The following is a 22303-nucleotide window of genomic DNA, read 5'->3' on the forward strand; positions in this document are numbered from 1 at the left end:
CTCAGGTTTTGACCATATCAAGCTGCCTGAGGCCCCGCCCCCAGCACCTTGCCTGACCACACTTCAGCCTCTCCCTCACCTCTGTGGCCTGTCCACCCAGAGCAGCCACTCCCTTTTGTCCTCTAATCCTCAAGAGGCCTGGGTCCTCACCTCACCCTGCACAGCAGGAAGTGGTCTATGCATCTGGCTCGCCTACTAAACAGGGCCACGAGTCTGGACACCACGGCGTATTTACCCCTGCTTAGCCCAGTGGCCGACGTGGAGTAGGCACTCTGTAAATGTGTGTCGAGTAGTCCAGGAAAATGCCCTGCGCAGAAGACAGCTCACTGGGATTTAAAGTAGCTGTGGGTTTGTTGTTTTAGTTAACACAGTTTACAGAGAGCCAGCTAGGCCATGGGTGCAGGATTAGAAAAAAGGACTGGATCCTTGCCTCAGAGAATTCACACCCCATTTAGTGTGAGACGGGGGCATAAGCAGCCAAATGCTGGGTGACCAGCGCATATGTCCGTGGTGAGATGCGGCTGCACCTGTGTGTGGGGAAAGATTTTTTTTTAAGATTTTTTATTTATTTGAGAGAGCTACAGAGAGATGGGGAGACAGAAAGGTCTTCCATTGCGCTGGATCACTTCCCAGATGGCCACAATGGCCAGAGCTAAGCCAATCCAGGCCAGGAGCCAGGAGCTTCTTCCAGGTCTCCCACACAGGTGCAAGGGCCCAAGCACTTGGGCCAACATCCCCCGCTCTCCTAGGCCACTGCAGAGAACTGGATTGAAAGTGGAGCAGCTGGATCTCAAACCGGCACCCATATGGGATGCCAGCAGTGCAGGCGGAGCCTTAGCCTGCTATGTCTTGAAAAAGATTCTTAAAGCTACTGAAAACTTAGTTTTTAAACCCTTTCTGTATTTGCAAGGCCTCTACCCATGGGGCTTTTAAAAATGATTTTGGCTTGATCTTGCTCATAGCTCAGTTGGTGTTGGCCTACCTTATTCTACTGTAGCAAGCACCTGAACCTTTGCAGGTGTGAGTTGGCGATTTAATAGAAATGTTCTCCCTGGCCAAATCAGCACACAGCAGTTACTTTAGCTATGTATGTGTGAGAGAGGTAGACAGGGAGCTCCCATCTGCTCCAGTTACTTGAGCTGTCACTGCGGCCTCCCATGGTCTGCTTTAGCAGGAAGCTGGAGTCCGAATGGAGCCAGGTACAGAACTCGGCACAGGGGTCAGGGGCAGCTGTGTAGGGACTTCGTGCTGGGGCTTGCTGGGAATGGGAATGAACCTATATGTTGGTGGCTGAGGTGGAGTCAGGTGTGACAGGAAGAGCTGGGACAGAATATGGAAAGCATCCACAGGGTGCACGACCAGGAGAAACAGCAAAGGACTGATTTGACAAGTAAGAGTAAAGCCAAGAGGAAGACAGTGCAGAAGCTGAAGAAATAGTGAAGTGTGGTGATGCCGCGTGTCACAGGAACGGAGGCGGCTGGCAAGTAGGTGCTCGTTGGTGTGCTTCATTAAGAGCCTCTCTTGGCCGGCGCCGCGGCTCACTAGGCTAATCCTCCACCTAGCTGCGCCGGCACACCGGGTTCTAGTCCTGGTCGGGGCGCCGGATTCTGTCCCGGTTGCCCCTCTTCCAGGCCAGCTCTCTGCTGTGGCCCAGGAGGGCAGTGGAGGATGGCCCAGGTGCTTGGGCCCTGCACCCCATGGGAGACCAGGAGAAGCACCTGACTCCTGCCATCAGATCAGCGCGGTGCGCCAGCCGCAGCGCGCCAGCCGTGGTGGCCATTGGAGGGTGAACCAACAGGCAAAGGAAGACCTTTCTCTCTGTCTCTCTCTCACTGTCCACTCTGCCTGTCAAAAAAAAAGAGCCTCTCTTAGCAGGCAGGTGAGGCCAAAGGACCGGGGAATGTTGGGAAATGAAGGCAGAATTTGTGCTCCTTTGGATTGGTGCTGGAGCACAGATAGAAAGCCCGGATGTGTTTCTAAGCTGAGTTAAGGAGCTGGAGACGTTAAACATACGTGGCAGGAGCTGTCTGCAGAGTCCTGGGAAGGGCAGGGGGCAGGTGGGATGAGCTCACCTGGACAACGTGCTGGGTCACCTGTTGCCCAGCACACGAGGGAAAACAGGAAGACTAAGGACGGGTACTTGCGGAGTGCGTGGGGGCGTGGGCCGGGAAGAAGGGTGTTCACCCCTGCAGGACAGGGAACCACACCAGCTACCACGGGGTCCCAAGAAGGGAGTGGGGAAGGCTGTGGGGCAAGTGTGGCAGGAGCCCTTTACCGCTGCGGCCTGGGTGCTAACCCGCCTGAGCTTCAAGAGGCAGCTAGCGAACATGCACACCGGGGTGCTGTCTTTGTCTTCTAGGAACAGAAATGAATAGAAGCAGCTGGCAGCGTAAGAAGAAACATGGGAGAAGCCGACACCCACGCAATCCTTGGCTGAGACAACAGGAGTTGAACGAGAGGCAAGTGATGTTTCAGCATCCAGTAGAGCGTGGGGATCACTGGGGGTCTCGTCAGAATGCAGACTCTGACTCCGTGGGTCCGAGCTGGGGCCTGAGGAGTTTCCGGTAGCTCCCAGGGCCTGTGGCTGCTGCTGAGTGCCCGTGCTGAGTAGCACAGCGTGACTAAGCAACTCTCAGCCAAGCACTGGCTCTGAGGCTGCAGGCGCACATCTGGTACCACTGGAGACCTGCTGCTTCATTTTGTTGATTTTTCTTTTTTTCATCCAATGAAGGTATCTTTCTGGAACTTAAATTTCATTAGTTCAGCCTAAGTCCTGAAAAAGGACATGTAAATGCATTTATATGGTTTCATGTAATATATAACTTGTGTTTGGTATATGAATATATGTTAATATATAAAATACAGTGTCTGATGTTCACAGAAGTGTATATACGGTGTATGGCAATACTGAAAGCCGTGTACCCACTCACCAGCTTGAAAAATAAAACCCAGGTGATATGTCCATCAAAGTCCCTGGTATAAACGTGTTCCAGATTCTGCCAGTTTTTCTGCATGAGGCAGGTACAAATGATTTCATCTCAACAGAGAACCCTCACGAGGGAGGTGCTGTTGTGTCTCTGGCCACAGAGAGCCTGAACAGCCCTCAGTTTTGCACACTCCTCGTCACCAAAGAGGTCACTTGTGCCAATATCCAAACTCTTCCAAAAAACAGGCCTCCTGTGAGAATGGACAGGTGCGAGTGCTGGAGCCGAAACAGTCAAACGCCAAGATGCTTCTCTGGAACAGCTTTAACCGGGGCAGGTGTTTAGCAGTTGGAGCACCTGCGTCCCAGATGCACGTACCTGGGTTGAAATCCTGGCTCCGCTCCCAAGTCTGTCTTACTGTTAATGCACACCACAGGAGACAACAGGTGACGGCTCAGCTGGCACGATTCCTGCCACTACGTGGGAGACCCCGTGAAGTTCTGGCTTCTGACTTCAGCCTGCCCCGCCCTGGCTGCCATGGGCACTTGGGGAGTGTATTTTCCCACTTGTCATTACTTTAACTAAAACACCTGAGGACATAAAAATTTATTTCAGCTTACAGTTGAAGGTTACAGGATGGGGCAGCCCCATAGTCGGGCTTCTGATGGAGGCTGCTCATGGCGGGTACTAGGCATGATCGCACGGTGAGCCACGAAGGAGAGAGAGAGAGCTTCTAGGCGGAAGTTGAGCTCAAATATCAAACCTCTCAGGAGAACCACCCTCCAGGGCACGCCCCCGAGACCCAGGGCCTTCCCACCTGCCCCGTCATCCCAGATGCTATCAGTAGAGGAAGTCTCTACCTCAATCAAGCATTAACATTAAAGCATTGGGGTTTAAACGTCTGCTCGAGTTTGAGGAGACAAGTTCTGCTGCGCCCTTACCAGGGAGTGAACCAGCAGATGGGAGATCTGCCCATGTCTGTCTCTGTGTCTGTTCCTTTCAAATAAATAAAATAGGAGGGAAAGAGTGGGGCCAGCGTTGTGACCGAGCAGGTTAAGCTGCTGCTGGTGACACCGGCGCTCCATATTGGCACGCCAGTCCCTGTTCTGGCTGCTGTGCTTTCAGTCCGGCTTCCTGCTCATGCACTGGGGAAGGCAGCGGATGCTGCTCAGTTGCCCGGGCCCCTGCCACCCGTGTGAAAGGGCAGGATGGAGTTCCTGGCCCTTGGCTTCAGGCTGTTGCGGGCATTTGGGGGAATGGAAGATCTCAAGACTCACTCTCTCTCTCTCTCACTCTGCACCTTTCACATAAATTTAAAAAAAGAAAAGAAACAGATAGACCCAAATAGGAACAAAAAGGTGGAAAGAACAGGACTTTAGAACGAGGAGGTCTGGTTGTGAGTCCTGTTTGCTGCCTGTACAGAGCAGGCCAAGTCCTCTGGAGGTGATGTGTGGGACCCCCTTCCCAGGCCGCCTGGCTCTGAGTAGACCGTCAGTGTGCCATGTGTCTCAGTGGGTGCAGATTCCCAGACTTGACCCACACTGTAGGAAGATCAGGACAGGGCCCAACGTTTGTGTGTTTGGAAGGAGAACCATGGCTACTTTGTGGGCTCCAGGCCTTCACACAAGAGCAGAACATGGAGCAAAATGTGACCTGCACAAGAAGCGTGTCCTGGCCCAGCTTTAGTGGAATGTCTTAGAAACCTGCTGGACAGTGGCCTTCTGGGCCCAGGGTGAGAACGGAGCGGTGGGCCTCAGCCTGGAAACGTGCACGTTGCTCATGACACGGAATCCCTCCTGCAACCCCTTGTAGACAGCCTGCACGGGCTGAGTGTGCTGTGGCAGGGGAATAGACGGTTTTCCCTGAAATGCTGCGTAGCATCAGTGTTTATGGAAGAAAGAACATTCTTTCATTCCTCAGTCCACTTGGGCAGTTTGTATTCCTTTTGGGTTGTGTTTCAGTGTGGTGGTAGGAAGGCAGAGTTGTGTTAACATGAATTTCATCAGGATTCTGGTTGGCCTGAAGGGTCCTTTGCTTTCTCACCATATCTTTCAGCCTGCCACAGAGGCGACGTGGGCCTTTATAAATCCAGCTTTTTTTTTTTTTTTTTTTTTTGACAGGCAGAGTGGACAGTGAGAGAGAGAGACAGAGAGAAAGGTCTTCCTTTGCCGTTGGTTCACCCTCCAATGGCCGCCGCAGCCGGCGCGCTGCGGCCGGCGCACTGCGCTGATCCGATGGCAGGAGCCAGGAGCCAGGTGCTTTTCCTGGTCTCCCATGGGGTGCAGGGCCCAAGCACCTGGGCCATCCTCCACTGCACTCCCTGGCCACAGCAGAGGGCTGGCCTGGAAGAGGGGCAACCGGGACAGAATCTGGTGCCCCGACCGGGACTAGAACCCGGTGTGCCGGCGCCACTAGGCGGAGGATTAGCCTAGTGAGCTGCGGCGCTGGCCTAAATCCAGCATTTTAACTGTGGCTCTGTCCCAGAGTAACTGAGCAAACTACCTCTGTTCCCAAACGCCATTGTCTGTACTATAAGGCTGGGTAACCAAGTAAAATTTAAACTCCTAGCACTTCTGGATCCAGTAAAGAATGACGTTCATCTGGCCTTGTAACTGCTTTGGGCTGACAAGGGGCCCAGATGGTAAAACTATTATTGGCATAGATTTCTGTTCTCCTTTTGATCTGGAAAATTCCAAAAGATCTTACAAAATGCTCAAGTGCGGCGGCAAGAGCATTACTGTGGTACACATCCGCGTCAGCAGGACAGCAGGAGAAACCCATGCTCAGCTCCCTCGTGGTGCCTTTGCAATGGGTCAGTGCTCCCCAAGGAATCAAAGCTTGGAGGGGCACAGGTAAGGGCCGCAGAACTGGGCTTGCCAAGGAGGCGCTCAGGCCCTCCCCTGTGAGGTAGCCTCCCTTGTGTTGACAGGGTGCACCAGGGGGCCCTGGAGAGCCCACCAGACCCTGGCCCCGATGATGCCGCATCCCCATCCACCTCGTCCACCTCGTCCACCTCGTCCACCTCGTCCACCTCGTCCACCTCGGCTGGGAGTTCTGTGCCAGGTAAGGTAGTGCGCTGGCTGGGGCTGCCCTAGCCCTTACCCGTGGGGAGGTGTGGAACCGAATCCCGCCTTGTCAGCTGCTGGTGTCTCTCCTGGTAGCCCTTCAGCCACGGCTGGGACGTGGGTCTCTGTCTACTCACTTACATGGGGTCACCACCCCGTTCCTGGCCTGATGGGAATTCAGTGAACAAATGAAAGGAAGGAGCCGGGTGTGTCAGGAATTGAGGTCCTGAAGCAGATGGTCTCCACCAGGGCAGAGCTGGGTCCCGGGGCCCATGAGGAAGACAGGCAGCAGGCGCCTGGCATCTTCTAGGTGGGTCAGCCCACTGTGGTTGGTTTGTTTTGGGTTTTGTTTTTTAAGATTTATTTTATTTATTTGAAAGGCAGTTTTAGAATTCTTCCATCTGCTGATTAACCCCCCAAATGGCTACAATGGCCAGGACTGGGCCAAGGCAAAGGCAGGAGCCAGGAGCTTTTCCAGGTCTCCTACGTAGGTGGCAGGGCCCCTAGCACTTCGGCCATCCTCTGCTGCTTTCCCAGGCTTTGGCAGGGAGCTGGATCAGGAGTGGAGCAGCTGGGACGTGAACTGGCCATGGGATGTTGGTGCTGCCGGCGGCGGCTTGTACCCTCTACACCACAACACCGGCCCCAACCTGCAGTGTTTTACCTTGGTAAATTTCATTTCATTGTTCTCTTGAAAGAGCTGCCAGGGTTTTACTACGACCCTGAAAAGAACCGCTACTTCCGCCTGCTCCCAGGACATAACAATTGCAACCCCCTCACAATGGAGGGCATCCGCCAGAAGGAAATGGAGAGCAGACGGCTGCAGCTGCTCCAGGAAGACGACAAGCAGGAAAAGGTGGGCTCTGCTCCTGGCCGCCGCTCCCCTGCCCTTGCCAGTCCCATCTGTGTGCTTAGTGCAGGTGCTCAGGGAGTGTGGCCCAGAGTCTCCCCAGCAGGAAGACGATGGAGAGATAAAGCGGCCAGAAGGCTCCTGCCCTACCCCCACCCCTCCTTCCTGTGTGCTGGGTTCCAGCAGCAGCTCTGCCACTTTGTCCTTCCCCACGGGAACCCTGGCAGGCAGCAGGGGGTGGTACAGTGATGCCTGCTAGTAGACCAGGTGTGTGATAACCCTGGGAGTAGAGGGGGTGGTACAGTGATGCCTGCTAGTAGACCAGGTGTGTGATAACCCTGGGAGTAGAGGGGGTGGTACAGTGATGCCTGCTAGTAGACCAGGTGTGTGATAACCCTGGGAGTAGAGGGGGTGGTACAGTGATGCCTGCTAGTAGACCAGGTGTGTGATAGCCCTGGGAGTAGAGGGGGTAGTACAGTGATGCCTGCTAGTGGACCAGGTGTGTGATGACCCTGGGAGTAGAGGGGGTGGTACAGTGATGCCTGCTAGTGGACCAGGTGTGTGATAACCCTGGGAGTAGCAGGGGGTAGTGGCAGTGATGCCTGCTAGTAGACCAGGTGTGTGACTGGCATGCCAGGTCACCATGCTGGTTGTGGCAGCTGGATGGAGCATGTGCTCTGGGGGTGGCTGTCGGTGTGGATGAAGCAAGAACACAACACAGCCCCGAGTGTCCAGTGGTAGTGGCATCATCTTCCCAGGCACAAATCCCTGGGAGGCTTGGACAGCGGTGCAGAGCAGGTTCCGCCCCTTGTGTGCCTTCGCAGGCTGGACTTTCTGCCCAAGGAGACTTACAGAGCACGCTTTGCTAGATGTTGGGGCCTGTAATTCCTGAGAGTAGCACCTGTTTCCTTCATCATACCCTATGGAATGAAAACATCTCCGTTAATCCCATAACCTAAATAAATCCTCATTGAATTTCTTTTTCTTTAATCTTAGAAAGTACCCAGAAAGGGATTCAATACATCTTCCTTCCTACAAAAACGCCAGCTGGGTTTTCTCAGTGTCACCAGTTACTGCCGGTAAGACAATGCCTCACTGTTAGGTTTTCTTCATGAATGTTCTTTCCCGTCCCGTCTCTTACTTCCACGGTCCAGGATCGCACCCGGACCAGGCACATCCATGGGGACTGACTGCTCCACCAGGTGTCCGCATAGCTGGGGCTCCAAGTGGCAGCCTGCCTTCTGCTTCCCTGGCCCTGGGAACTTGGGGGGTGGGGCAGGGGGAGCCGGAAACGCCGATGTTTACTCTTCCTGGTGATCAGTGGTGGAGGCCCTCCAGCTCCTCCTCCAGGGGCATTCAGTGCGAGTGCAAGTACTAAACCTGATCATACGGTTGTGATGTCTGGTACGATTCTAAATAAAACCCCGTGGGGTGGGTGACACTTCCCCTGTTGTTAGAGGCCGTGGCTCACGGTGGAGCGACTTGCTCGAGATGAATCCCTCAGGTGGGCTCTGCGAGACGCCAGCACCTGAGCTGCTGAGGTCTGCAGTCTGCTGCCTCCCACCTGTGTGGGAGGTGGCTTCCCAGGCTCAGCCCTCCGCGGGGACCAGCGCCACCCGGAGTGGCAGGCCAGGCACTGCGTGTCCCTCCTGTGAGGGAGTCTTGCTCAGCTCCGCTCTGGAGAGGCGGCGTCGGGGCGGGAAGGACGCAAGCCCCTGCGCCGGCTGGGCGGGGTCTAGCTGCGGCCCGTCTCTCTGCAGTTTGGCCCACGAGCTGCGACTGAGCTGCATGCAGAGGAAGAAGGTCCACATCCGCAGCTCGGATCCCTCTGCTTTGGCGAGCGATCGATTTAACCTCATCCTGGTGAGTGCGAGGGGCTGTGTGGATACCAGCATGTGGCTCCGTCCCCGGGGCACCTTGTGGCCTAGCACTGGTGGAAAGCCTGGCTGGGCCGAAGCTGGTTGCAGTGGAAGCTAGCAAAGCTGGCTCGTGGTTTTGTGATTATAACCCACTTAACCCTGGGGGAAGATGCCTGCTGTGTCCAGCACCACTCCCACCTCATTCAACCTTGGAGTAGGCCTGGCTGCACGCTGAGGAAGAGCCATTACAAGAGAACTGCTTGTTTGTGTCACGTATAGAACTGAAAAGGCACCGGTAGCCAGGGGACTTGTAACCCTTCCTTCTCCAGAGCAGGGTTCGGTGGCCGAGCCTGAAGCTCGTGTGCCCCAGGAGGAACAGGGTCTGGCTCCCTGGCTTTCTGACCCCAGCCTGGGTGGCAGGGGCCTGCCTGTCTGCTTACCTCCCTCACAGCATTTGCAGGGAGCTCAGAGTCTGCTTTTGGTTAGATCTGGGCTGCAGGAGCCCCGGGCGAGGGAAGTGTAGGCAGAGAGCTAGGAGGTCCACTACAAGGGAGGGGAGCCTCGTCTGCGCATGGACCCATGAGGACCCGGGCAGCCTGGCAGGCCCGTCCTGGAGGCCGAGGGAAAGGCTAGGGCGAGTGAGAAGGACACAAAATTCTACGGTGCTCTGCTGGCGGGACTGCAGCTAACGCCAGGGCCAGCCCTGGAGCTTGGTGCTGGGTCCTTTTGCCCCAGGAGACCACCACATCAGAGCCTTCCCTGTGCAGTGCTGCACCAGGGCCCAGGCTCTCTGCTGCGGCCTTGCCCTCTGTTTGGGGCATAGAGTTTGACATGAGTTGGTAGTATACTTTCTTTTTAAAGATTGATTGATTGATTTGAAAGTCATAATTACACACAGAGAGAAGGAGATGCAGAGAAAGAGAGAAAGGTCTTCCATCCGTTGGTTCACTCCGCTATTGGCCACAACGGCCAGAGCTGTGCTGATCTGAAGCCAGGAGCCAGGAGCTTCCTCCAAGTCTCCCATGCAGGTGCAGGGGCCCAAGGACTTGGGCCATCCTCTACTGCTTCCGCAGGCCATAACAGATAGCTGGATCGGAAGTGGAGCCACCAGGTCTCAACCAGCGCCCATATGGGATGTCGGCATTGCAGGCAGAGGCTTTACCTGCTGTGCCACAGCGCTGGCCCCCAGTAGTTTATTTTCTCATAGTGGATTCCCCTCCAGAGCTCCTTCTCCAGGGCACACCAGGTAGGAACCAGGGAAGTTGGTATATGGGGTCTAATGATGCTTGTGCTGCTCATTTAAGCCTGAGCCCCAGTCCTCATGCTTGTCTCACTTTGAAAGCTGTGTGGGGCCCTTGGCAGATCCTCCCCAGCACCCAACAGTGCAGTAGACGGGCTGGCTGGTGGGACCAGAGGGCTGGGAAAGGCAGCTTGCCACCCGGAAAGCAGTGTTGAGACTGGGTTCTCCACACTGGTAGTGACACTTCAGGAACACAGCTGTTCTTCCCAAGTCATTTTGTAGTCAGTACAGTTTTACCAGCATCCAAACCCATGCATATGTCTCCGTGTTAATATGTTTAAAATACATAAGCATGTAGTTTTTGCTTTGAAGTCATTTTAACTACTTTTTAAATTTTATTTACTTGATCAAGAGACCAAGAGAGACAGGTAAACAGAGAAAGCTCTCATCAGCTACTTCACCACCCAGATGCCTGCAGTGGCCAGTTCCAGGCCAGGTCAAAGCCAGAAGCTGGGGGTTCAGTCCAGGTCTCCCAGGTCACCAAGCTAATTCAATCATCACCTGCTGCCTCCTGGGGTGTGCATTAGCAGGAAGCTGGAACCAAGAGCCATGGCTGGGATTGGAACCCAGGCAAAAAGTCTTAAAAGTAGTCCCACCCCTAATGCAGCCTGCTCTGTCTACTTCCTAGTCAGTGCACTGTTTCTTTCTCCTGTGGCAGTCTTGCTGCCTGTGGTGCAGGAAGACAGGTCTGTGTCCTCCTGTCTTAGCAGTTACCACTAGCCTCCTCCCTATTGCTGCATCACTTTCGTGATGGCCTCGTGGTGCATTCCTCCTCGTGGTGCTAAGCCCCCTCTGTGTTGTCCTCGTTCCTACTCCCGAGTTGGTAGACCCGAGACACCTGTTAGCTTTGCTCAGGGATGGCTCCATTCTTCCAAGTGAACACAAGTTCTCACCTGTGGAAAGTACACAGAGCGTGGGAGAGGGGCCAGGTAGTCTGTGGCAACCTTGCTGGCTCAAACCTGGCAGGTCATCCGTGCCCACTTCCCCCTCCAGGCGGATACCAATAGTAGCCGGCTCTTCACTGTTAATGACGTCAGAGTCGGAGGCTCCAAGTATGGCATCATCAGCCTGCGCGGTCTGAAGATGCCCACGCTGCAGGTGCACATGCACGAAAACCTCTACTTCACCAACCGTAAGGTGCGTCGTCCCCTCTGTAGCCCTGAGCCCACTGTGCCTTTTCATCCAGGGCACTGCAGAGAGAGAGAGGGGAGAGGAGCATGTGTGCTCTCGTGGGGCAAAAGGATTTTTACTTCTGAGAGCCCATGTGGGGTGGGGGTGAGGACCCTAGGGTGTTTCTTGTTTTGGAAGACAAGATAATGGAGAGAGTTGGGCTGGGCTGAGGCAGTGCTGCTTTAGCCAGGTGAAAGGACGCTCCCTCCAAGGCTCAGGAGTTCGTCCAGAGGCCCCTACCAGGGCTCGGGGTCCTGGGCCGCACTGACCGTGGCCTGATGGAGCAGTCAGCTCCTGGGCATCAGGACATCAGTGGGCCTGTGGCCAGCGCAGCTGTAAAGCAATGGCAGAAGCTCGCTGTCACAGGAGCAACGTTTCAGTCGCCCCAGGATGATTGCTGCATCCAGAAGCTGCGTCCTTCAGGGCACCTGGGTCGTGAGCCGCAGCGTAGACCAGACGAACTGATCCCTTGTTTTCCTTTTGATTAGATCTCCTGTCTGAACTAGGTACTGCTAGGGTGAACATAATTATTATTAATGTCAGAGTTTCCCAAGAGGTGGGGGAAGTGAAGTGAGAGAAAGCCAGCCACAAACACTGAAGATGGTGATGGTTATAGGTTGGGAGAGAGCGAGTCTCTGAGGCCCAAGTGTCAACCCTGGCAGTACTGACTCCAAGTGGAAGTGCAGTGCCTGGGACTGCTAGAATGGCCCGTAAAGTTCTCCCTGCTGATTGAAGGGGTCTCCTCATCGTCAGGGTTCTTCTTCCTTTTGGTAGAGTTCAGGGAGGCTTGGTGTATATGTATCCATTGTAAGTCTGAAATTTTTTAATAAATTTTTCTTTAAAAGAGAGATGGATGTCAGTTAAGTGGTGTCTGAGTGAAGGAGGAAGCTTCGTCCCTGCCGGTGTGGAGGATTCAGCTGGGTCCACAGGGGCTACCAGATGCCTCACTGTGGGGCCCTTGCCAGTGACCTCCCTGACTAGCAGGGCAAGGAGATCGGCCCATTTTAAGAGCAGTGAGGCCCGAAGAAAAAGGGTGCATGTGTGTCTCCCCCAGGCCATTTCCTAGGCATTTTCCTGTTTCTCTCCATCCTGCCATGTGCTTCCTCACCAGGTGAACTCCGTGTGCTGGGCCTCGCTCAATCACCTGGATTCCCACATCCTGTATCCTTTGGCAGATGGAGATGGGCGGGGGGCAGCCATGCCTTAGTGTGGACCTGAGCATCCTGCCCTTGTGAGATGGCCTCTTGGTGGCGGGGGCCGGGCCATTCCGCACTGGTTGTCACCCTCCAGAGGAAAGCAGTGCCGCGGGTCAGAGCCGATCCTGCAGCACAGCGAAGCCGTCGAGGCTCCGTGGGTGGTGGCTGTCTCTTAGGATGATGCTAATGCCTCTGAGTGCCAAACGTTGTTCTGAAACTTCACATGCAAGTGGTAGAGACAGGGTGAGGACCCAGGCAGTCTGGCCCCTGAGCCTTCTCTGCCACTATAGCATGTGGCATCAGGCCTTGGGTCTCTGGACGGGCCCAGCACCCACACCTGTGAATTGGTGCTTTAGCAGAGAGAGACGGCAGAAGGGAGCAGTACAGCCTTGGGATGGAGCCCCGAATCCTCCTAAGGCCAAGGGGGAAAGCACTGAGGCTCCAGCGCTGAGGCTCCTTCCGGCAATTGATGGCCTTCTGAGAGCTCTCCTTTCCTCCCTCGTTCAAGGTGGGCATGGGGGAGGTTGCCAGGAGCACAGTACTGTGGGGAATGGGCCCGTCCTCTGGAACTCTGAGGGGCTCCTTTGCTGCACAGGATTTGTTTGATCTAAAAGCCAAAGCCACGTGTACGTGGCTGTTGTCCTTAGCCCATTCCCGTAATAAATGAGTTCGGGAAACTGCACTGAACGCTGACCGCCTGCATTGCCTGAGTTTACCATTAGTTAACTGTGAATGCACTTCCCTCAGTTGCTAGTACACAGATGACGGCTGAGTCAGAAACGCTTCACTTGCTTCACAGCACTCCGTTTCAGAGGGTTTGAAAGCCTGAGGTACATTAGTGATGTGGTCATGCACTTCATTTAAGGGGACAGGTAGACACCCCTGACCCACAGCAGTGCCTGGGTTTGATGCCCAGCTCTGGTTTCTGGCTCCAGTTCCTATTAACGTAGAACCTAGGATGCAGGGGTGATGGCTCAAGTAATTGGGTTCCTGCCACCCATGTGGGGAAGACCTAGACTGAGTTCCTAGCTTCTGGCTTCACCTGGCCCAACCGTAGCCATGGCAAGCATTTGGTGACAGGAGAAGGTCCAACAATAGAACTCTGGGAGGGAGGCAGGCTGGAAGTCGGGGGCATGTGTGGTTGGAAACAGGCAACACGGCCACAGGGCACAGCTGAAACATGGACCTCAGTCGTGACTGTGAGAAGCAGCCACTGGGCTGAACAGTGAAAGAAAGGTGAGGAAGTGGGGCTGAGCACAGGCCCCTCTGGAGAGAAGCTCAGTGGGGAAGGGAAAGGGAGAGGAATCAAACCAGGAACAGGTAGGCAAGGGTGTAAAGAGGGAATTCAAAGAGAAGAAACCCCAAGTGATTTCATCGTTGCAGTAGGTACACCTGCTTGTAGTCAGGGGAATCCAAATTCAGTCTTGAGATGTTAATTTTTTTAGGGTTTCCTGTTGAAAGGCAGAGAGACAGATCTTCTGTCCATTGGCTCACTCCCCTAAATGCCCACAGCAACCGGGGCTGGGCCAGGCTAAGCCAGGAGTCTGGAATTCCGTTCAGGTCTCCCATATGGGTGGCAGGGACCCAAGTCCTGTAGCTGTCACCTGCTGCCTCCTAGGGTGCTCATCAGGAAGCTGGAATGGAAAGCAGAACCGAACATGAACTCGGGGTACTCTGGTAGGGGACATGGGTATCTAAAGCTGCAGATAACCTGTGTGCCAAGTGCCTGCCTCCGCCATGTCGTTTTATAACCCCTCACGATAAGCAAAAACTGGGGGCTGCCATTGAGGTGCAGCAGGTTAAGCTTCTGCCTGCAACATGGCACCCCATGTGGGCACCAGTTCATGTCCTGGCTGCTCCACTTCCAATCCAGCTCCCTGCAAACTTCCTGGACCAGGCAGCAGAAGATGATCCAAGTGGTGCCTGGGTCTCTGCCACCCATGTGAGAAACCCGGATGCAGCACCTGGCTTCAGCCAGGCACAGCCATGGTTCCTGGCTATCTGGGGAGTGAACCATTGGATGGAAGATTCTCTCTCTCTCTCTCTCTCTCATTATATCTTGCAGATCTTTTTTTTTTTTTTTTTTTTTTTTTTTTTTTTTTTAAGATAAGCAAACTTTAAGGGCAAGGTGGAAAACCAAGAAAGCTGCTGGTGTAAGTAATCACATACAAGCACTCCGAAGCTGCAGGTGTCCATCCCTGTGGCCCTGGAATTCCACCCTTGCTGTAGACGCCGGGGCAGCATTTTCGGGCTGAGGTCGTAACTCATCAGTGACCCATGAAGTCGATTTTGGGGGCTGCATTTTGTTTCATGAACCAGACTAGGAAATAGTATTTGTATTTGTATTTATTGTTTAAAGATGTACTTATTTGAAAGAGTTACAGAGAGAAGGGGTCCTGCATCTGCTGGTTCGGTCCCCAGAGGAGAGTTGCATATTTAGGGTCAGGGCAGAGGTCGTGTGGAACATTTGCCTCATGGATTTGGGTGCGTGCTTATGTGAAACGCAGGCTGTGGGTAGAGAGCCGCTGCCTTAGAGAGCACCAGCACATGGCGGGGAGACAGGGAGCAGAGCCCAGGTGCCGTCAGCCAGATGTTAGATGTGTCGTCGTATACTCCTAGAAGGAGTCCCGTGATGGCAAGGAGTGACCTGGAGCCACATGCGGAGCCCAGGAAGTTGGAGAAGACTTCATGCTGCCTTTTCTCTGTTTTAAAAACAAGATGGATGAAAGACCTACATCTGTCTCCATCTGTCTCCCCCTCCCTCCCTTCCTCTCTCTGTCTCATTCTTTCTCTCTCTGTAACTCTGCCTTTCAAATAAATAAAGTAAATCCCGAGTTACTGATGGCCAGGCACCCTCTGTGGAGGAAGTGTCGTGACGTGGCCCAGAAGAACTTGCCCTGTTCTTAGAGCACCAGTTCTGTCTGGGTGGAGGAGAAGGCAGAACTGGACCGGGAAGGGCCAGACCTTGTAACTGAGCCGTGGTGTTCTGAGTGTGCGAGCTGCAGGCGAGGTCCATCTGGGTGCAGGGTGTCTGTCTTCTGTCCTTTTGTGAGTCTGTCATTTCCTGAAGGGTCCCCGCGCCCGCTCTCCCCCCTGGGGAAAGCCTTGCGCCTGACTGTCCTTAACACCTCCGTCCAGGCTCTGCCTCATGGGGCTTGCGGAGACTCCGGGCTGTGCCACACTACTCCCGGCGTCACTGTTTGTCAGCAGTCACCCAGGTACGGGGCCCTTTGCTCTGACAAAAGCCGCTGCTCTGGGGGAGGCGCCTGGCTGCATGAGCACAGCTGCAAGGGAGGGGACAGGGCCGCCGTGCAGAAGCCCTGGGGGAGGGCTCCCTAAGCCTGCCCCGGGCTGGGTGCCAGGAGCTGTTCCGTGCCCCCTCCTCTTACCCCTGTTGGGTCATTGTAGCAACCAGAACACAGCAAAGTGTGTGTGTGTGTGTGTGAGAGAGAGAGAGAGAGAATCCATCAACGCAGAGATCAACAAAGCGTTGATCTGGGCTCCCTGCACTGGCCATTCAGAAGCCCGATATTGAACGGCTGTAATGACAGGCACTCTGACTACTTCCGGGCAGCATTGTGGGTGTGAAGCTTCCAGCCTTTTGGAGGATGGGGATCAGTAAGACAAGAGTCAGCCTCTGGGAGTGCAGGCCACAGGCAGACCTGGCCCCTGGCCCGGCCCTTCCCAGCCTCACCTCGGGGGATGCCTGCCGGGGCCTCTGTGGGCCCTCAGCACAGTGCCCGGCAGGCCGCTGCGGGGAGAGCGGAGGGCGGGTGTCCTGTGACCCTTGTGCAGACAAGGACCCTGGGGCAAAGCCAGGCTCAGAATTTGCCTCGCAGATCGTTAGTGTGAGGAGGGAACCAGCGGATGGGAGACCTTTCTCTCTGCACGCCACCGGGAGGTGTGCACAGGCAACTGGGAAAGCTGAGGGGGGGAGGGAGGCTTCTAGCACCCGCGACAGCTCCCTGAACTCTGCACTTGACACGAAAGTTTATTTTTGTTGTTGTTTTTTCTTGTGATTTATTTATTTGAAAGGCAGAGTTACAGAGAGGCAGAGAGGTCTTCCATCCAGTGGTTCCCTCCCCAGATGGCCACACAGCCAGAGCTGGGCTGATCAGGAGCCAGGAGCTTCTGGGTCTCCCACGTGGGTGCAGGGGCCCAAGGACTGGCCCATCTTCTACTGCTTTCCCAGGCCACAGCAGAGAGCTGGATGGGAAGTGGAGCAGCCGGCACTGGGACCAGCAGCTGTATGGGATACCAGCACTGCAGGCAGCAGCTTCACCCCCTATGCCAGAGCACTGACCCCAAAAGTTTATTTTTAAAAACTTTGACTGAGCTCGCATGGCTGGCGGTGTGGTTCATGACTGGCAGTCAGCTCACCTGTGACTCTGTCTGCCTCCCTGACGGCTGACAGTATCGTCACTACAGGGCAGGGTATACAGTAGAGGCTTATTTTGTGGGACTGCAGAGGCTGAGAGGTCAGGGGCACGGACGGCCCTGTCATGTCGTCAGTGCCTAATTGCTCTAATGCACCGTAGCACAGGGCAGCTCGTGCCGAGACAGCAGGCACTCTGGCTGAGGTCTCACAGGACCACTGATGCCCTCGTAGGGACAGACAGGTCACTGGCCTGGTGGCCCAGGGACAGCCTGCTTTGTTTCTCTCAGCAGGGGAGCGGCCTGGCATGCTGTGCAGTTTCCGCATCCCTGGCGCTTGGTCCTGCGCGTGGTCCCTGAACATCCAGGCAAACAACTGCTTCAGTACCGGTGAGCCGCGGCTGCTGCCGGGCCCTGAGGTCCACCCAGCGGCCCTCTCCTTGGTCTCACTGACCCAGCTCTGTCTCCACCAGGCTTGTCTCGGCGGGTCCTGCTGACCAACGTGGTGACGGGGCACCGGCAGTCGTACGGAACCAACAGTGACGTCCTGGCGCAGCAGTTTGCTCTCCTGGTTGGTTGGGTGGGGCAGGAGGTCGCAGTTCCCTGGGACTTGGTGGCCTCTCTCACCGGGGAGAAGGAACGCTGGAGAGGATCAGTGCGTTGCTTCCTGACTCCCACTGAGCTGAGTGGAAGTGGTGGCCTCCTAAGCTGGCTTTCTAGAACTTCCCGTTTAAGTCTGTAGTGGGCCGTTGTTGAGTACTTGGATTGGCCAGCAGGACTAGTTCCAAAATGTATAAATTAAGTTCCAGTTCACAACACTTCACAGTTTCGTGTGTAGCTTTCAGGTTGTACATTTTATATGTTCAAAAGTCAAAGTTACAGTAGCTGTATCTCCAAGATGCACCCTGCAGTGAGCGTGGCCATCCCTTGAAGGCGTGGGGGAGGGAGGGTGCTGGCCTGCTTTGGGCAGGAAGCAGGGAGTCCCTCAGTCAGGCCATCTTAGCCAACCCATCCCCTCTCTAACTGGGACCCTGATCTCGCTCACTGCCCCCTGCTGGAGACAAGCTGCGGCGTTTGGGCTTCCAAGAGGGGCCTCACAGCAGCGGGAGCCACTTCTCGGGCCTGTGTGCTGCCAGCAAGGAAGTGCTGGGGGCCACGCGGCTCCAGTCCTCCCACTACCCTTCCACAAAGAGTCAGCTTCCTTCCGAGTCCATTGAGAACCAAACCGCCCATCTCCACGGCCGCCTGACCGAGGGGAGGAGAGTACCGGCAGGGCCCAGGCAGTCCCTCTTCCCACAGGCTCCCGTGCTCTACAATGGCTGTCGTTCCGGGGAGGTGTTTGGCATTGATGTGCGATGTCCTGGTCAAGGCAGTGGCTGGAAGGCCACCCGTCTGTTCCACGACTCGGCCGTGACCTCGGTGCAGATCCTCCAGGAAGAGCAGTGCCTGATGGCGTCAGACATGGCTGGAAAGGTAAGGGACACCAGCTCTCCAGCCATGGCCACATGGGACCCAAAACACAGGCCAGGCAAGACTGTCTAGGGAGCGCCTTCACTGTCCACTTGAGCCCAGTGTGGCTGAAGGAGTGGACATGGCCCTCCAGTTCCGTGCTTTGGATGGACTCCAACGTGCAGGTCTCCATCCCCTGAAGAGGCCACCGGAGGCCCCTTGGCTTCCCTGGCTTCACAGCTGGGCTGCACCAGTGCACCTGCCAGCCCGCTCACTGCCTCCGGTGCTTCCCCCGCAGATCAAGCTGTGGGACCTGAGGACCACCAAGTGTCTGAGGGAGTACAAAGGCCATGTGAACGAGTATGCCTACCTGCCCCTGCACGTGCATGAGGAGGAGGAAATCGTGGTGGCAGGTACTCGGGCCAGGGGAGGCTCCACCCCCGCACGTGCTGGCTCCCAGGGCCCCAGCAACCTCAGCAGCACAGGGAGAAGTCACCCTAAGCCAGAGCTGAGTAAAGGCGGAGTGTGGACGGTTGAGTGGGGAGACGCGGGATGTGGAATTGGAGGCAACAGGGGCCAGTGCTGTGGCGTGGCGGGTAAAGCTTCCACCCGCAGTGCCGGCATCCCATGTGGCCAGCAATTCGAGACCTGGCCGCTCCACTTCGATCCAGCTCTCTGCTATGGCCTGGGAAAACAGTGGAAGATGGCCCAAGCCATTGGGCCCTTGCACCCATGTGGGAGATCTGGAAGAAGCTCCTGGCTCCTGGCTTTGGGTCGGCACAGCTCTGGCCATTAATTGGGAAGTGAACCAGCAGATGGGAGACCTTTCTCTCTGCCTCTGCTCTCTCTGTGTAACTCTTTCGAATAAGTAAATAAATAATAAATCTTTAAAAAAAATAAAAGGCAACAGTTGGACTGCCCAGCATTAGGACATTCCTCCGTCCCCATGCCAGGGGCAGACGTCACTCAGAAACAGAGGAGGTGCACTAAGAACTAGCAGCTGGGAGGCTGGGCTTGGGGTCGTCCCTCGGGCCAGTATTGTTACCCTCGTGCAGCGGGCAGCGGTCTTGTGTTGGAACTTGGGCTCAGTTTCTTTTGTGCTCAAGTGGGGTCATTGTAAAGCTGCCGATGGCTGCTCCCGTGGCCCCACTCATGGGGGTCCACAACTTGCTGGATGGCAGCGGCTGTCAGCCACTGAGCCCCATGGAAGAGCTACAGGCTGATTACAGATTGCACTGCTTCTGTGCTGTAGAATATTATGGTAGCCTGAGAGATGGAGATTTTAAACATGAGATAGTGGGCCCTGCCATTAGTACTCAAGTTTGCTAATACTACCATAGAAAGTACTTCCTAAGCAGCATCTGCTTTTTACATTTTTTGAAGATTTATTTATTTGAAAGGCAGAGTTAAAAGCAGAGAGAAGAGAGGGGTCCTCTGTCCACTGGTTCACTCCCCAAATGGCCGCAACAGCCAGACCTGCGCTGATCAGGAGCCAGGAGCTTCTTCCGGTCTCCCACGCGGGTGCAGAGCCCAAACACTTGGGCCACCTTTTACTGCTTTCCCAGGCCATAGCAGAGAGCTGGATCGGAAGTGGAGCACCCATGTGGGACGCCGGCACCGCAGGTGGCGCCTGTTTGTTGCCTTTCTGAGACTGTTCACTGTCCTTGGCACCAGCACGGAGCCGCCTTAGTCTGTGGTGATGCGCGAGTGTCCGCCACAGCAGAGTTGTGTGCTGGGTAACAGAAGAGGTGAGCCAGGTGGCACCTGTGGGCTCAGGAGCACAGATGTGCAATCCGGGCTCTCAGAGGCCGGCCCCTCCTGCTGCTGCAGCACAAGGCCAGTGGCCATGACCGTATCCTGAACCGATAATGCATCGTGTCGCTCAGGGCCTCAGCTGGTCCTGAGGCGCTACACCACCAGGCCACGAAGGGCCTGGGCCACGTGCGGTGGCGGTGGGGAATGTTGCCCAGCTTTTCCACGGGGTAGAATGAAGTTGGGACGTCCTGGTTGCTGTTGCAGGTAAAGATGAGTGGCCTGTCATCTAGACTGGGTGGGCTGGGCCCCCACCTAAGCTGTGCTGACCACAAGAGAAGCAGGACACGCACCCGCGGGGCCCCTGCAGCATCACATGGTTTTGGTTTTTATCAGAGTGCGTGTTGACAGTAGAAGCACTTCCCGATGCTGGCACGAGACCCCTGCTGGCCGTAGGAATTGTGAGCGGCTGTGTCCTGGCTGCCTGAGTTTTCCTTTGTGTTCTCTTGCTAACCTGCTGCATGTGTCTTCCCTCTTTCTAGTGGGCCAGGACTGCTACACAAGGATCTGGAGCCTGCATGATGGCCAGCTGCTCAGAACCATACCCTCCCCGTACCCCACCTCCAAGGCCGACATTCCCAGCGTGGCCTTCTCCTCCCGCCTCGGGGGCTTCTGCGGGGCGCCGGGGCTGCTCATGGCCGTCGGGCAGGACCTCTACTGCTTCTCCTACAGCTAGCCCAGCAGCACGCAGCCCGGAGGACCTTGGACTTGACTGAAAGAGTAAAGAGTGCTTTGCTTCCACTTCTGCTGAGGGTGTTGTATGTGACGCTGGGTGAATCTGGATCCCGTCCGCGCCTCTGCTAGGGCGCGGTGCTAAGTGTCTTGCGTGGAGACGGTTCCATGAGGATATTTCCGTTAAACTCGGGGCTCAGTGAGCTTGAAAGTCCTTTTCATAAAAGGTACTTGTTCCCTTTTCTTGTTGGATTCCTTAGAATAGTTCCCCTCACCATCTTTTGCTTGTTTTAACAGAAAAAAAAAAAGACTTTTTTTTTCTAAGAACTGAAGCTTGACAAAAGCTAAATTAAAAGACCCTTCTTTGACCAAGGAAGCCCTGTGTGGAAGCCTGACCATGACACTGATGATGTTGGCGAGACGGGTAGAGGGAGGGGGCCAAGGAGAGGGGGGGGTCCCAGGGAGGGCGTGGGCAGCCCTGTGTGTCTACAGAGCCGTTGAAGGCTTGAGTCTGGAGTCGTTGGACTTGATCTTCCCAACTCATCAGCAGGTCTCGGGTTTCACTGCCCGCCATGGGTGCCGAAGGGCAGCTGGGTCTTTCCAAACGCTGCAAGTCGTGCGGGGTCCTTGGCGTGCGCTTGAGGCGGTGCCTTCCAGGATGTGAGCACAGCAGCTCCGGTTCCTGCCGGGCCGGCTTGCATGGCAGGACCCAGCCTCAGTGTTGTCGCTAGAGCAGCAGCGTGAGACGCTCGTGCAGGTGTGAAAGAACCTGTGTTTCTGCCACCAGCAAACTGGGAAGGACTGGCATGGCAAGTGGCTTCGGAGGAGAGGAGAGGCTGCGACCCGCTTTAACAGCCCCCCCGGGGGGCTTCCGGTAGCCCCTGCAGACCCACTGTGACCGCTGGCCCCTAGCAGCCAGGTGGGTTCAGCCAGCAGGAAAGCAGGGGGCAGGAGAAGGGGCTGGGGCCGACGGCTCCCTAGCTGCCCTCCTGCTGGGCTGAGCCGGGCCGGCTACAGCATTGGGCTCCCCCGGCCACCCAGAGGTGCAGCTGCCAGTCGCCCCCCACTGCTGCCAGCCCCAGGATGCTTCACACTTCCCCACCAGAATCTTGATTAATACTTTTTTTTTTTTTGGACAGTCAGACAGTGAGAGAGACAGAGAGAAAGGTCTTCCTTCCGTTGGTTCATCCCCCAAATGGCTGCCACGGAGCCAGGTGCTTCCTCCTGGTCTCCCATGGGGTGCAGGGCCCAAGCACTTGGGCCATCCTCCACTGCCTTCCTGGGCCACAGCAGAGAGCTGGCCTGGAAGAGGAGCAACCGGGACAGAATCTGGTGCCCCGACTGGGACTAGAACCTGGGGTACCGGTGCCGCAGGCGGAGGATTAGCCTAGTGAGCCGTGGCACTGGCCTACAATTTCTTATACAGAGATCCAAATAGAAAGCAAGGATAATGACAGATGAGCTCTGTGTAACGATTTTAGTGTTGCACTTGTAAGGAGCTTTCCCTAACCCTATTCATATTTGATCTTTCCAGCATCCCATAAAAGATGTGTGATGATAGTGGCGTAAAATGAGCATATTTACAGATTAGCCAGGGCCCAGAGACACCAAGTGACTTGCTTCTGAGGACAG

General features: G+C 55.5%; 1 protein-coding gene across 3 annotated transcripts in view; it reads left to right on the forward strand.

The window, feature by feature from the left end:
- DCAF4 (DDB1 and CUL4 associated factor 4) overlaps positions 1–21047 on the forward strand; it is a 32931-nt gene extending 11884 nt beyond the window's left edge. The window contains exons 2-14 of one of the 3 annotated variants that reach the window (XM_008272110.5): positions 2360–2459; positions 5854–5987; positions 6688–6845; positions 7836–7918; positions 8600–8702; positions 10992–11135; positions 12280–12329; positions 15503–15582; positions 17033–17128; positions 17212–17309; positions 18038–18211; positions 18486–18600; positions 20482–21047. In XM_008272110.5, the coding sequence (XP_008270332.3) occupies positions 2368–2459; positions 5854–5987; positions 6688–6845; positions 7836–7918; positions 8600–8702; positions 10992–11135; positions 12280–12329; positions 15503–15582; positions 17033–17128; positions 17212–17309; positions 18038–18211; positions 18486–18600; positions 20482–20675 (1521 nt within the window). In that variant the 5' untranslated portion in view covers positions 2360–2367 and the 3' untranslated portion in view covers positions 20676–21047. Of the gene's footprint in view, positions 1–2359; positions 2460–5853; positions 5988–6526; positions 6846–7835; positions 7919–8599; positions 8703–10991; positions 11136–12279; positions 12873–15502; positions 15583–17032; positions 17129–17211; positions 17310–18037; positions 18212–18485; positions 18601–20481 lie in introns of those variants that run through there. The other 2 variants (XM_089322285.1, XM_089322286.1) reach the window with 2 other exon arrangements.
- Positions 21048–22303: the final 1256 nt, after the last annotated feature.

Source organism: Oryctolagus cuniculus, chromosome 20 (assembly GCF_051225735.1).
Source record: "Oryctolagus cuniculus isolate XC-2025 breed Fujian yellow rabbit chromosome 20, ASM5122573v1, whole genome shotgun sequence".
Classification (NCBI taxonomy): domain Eukaryota; kingdom Metazoa; phylum Chordata; class Mammalia; order Lagomorpha; family Leporidae; genus Oryctolagus; species Oryctolagus cuniculus.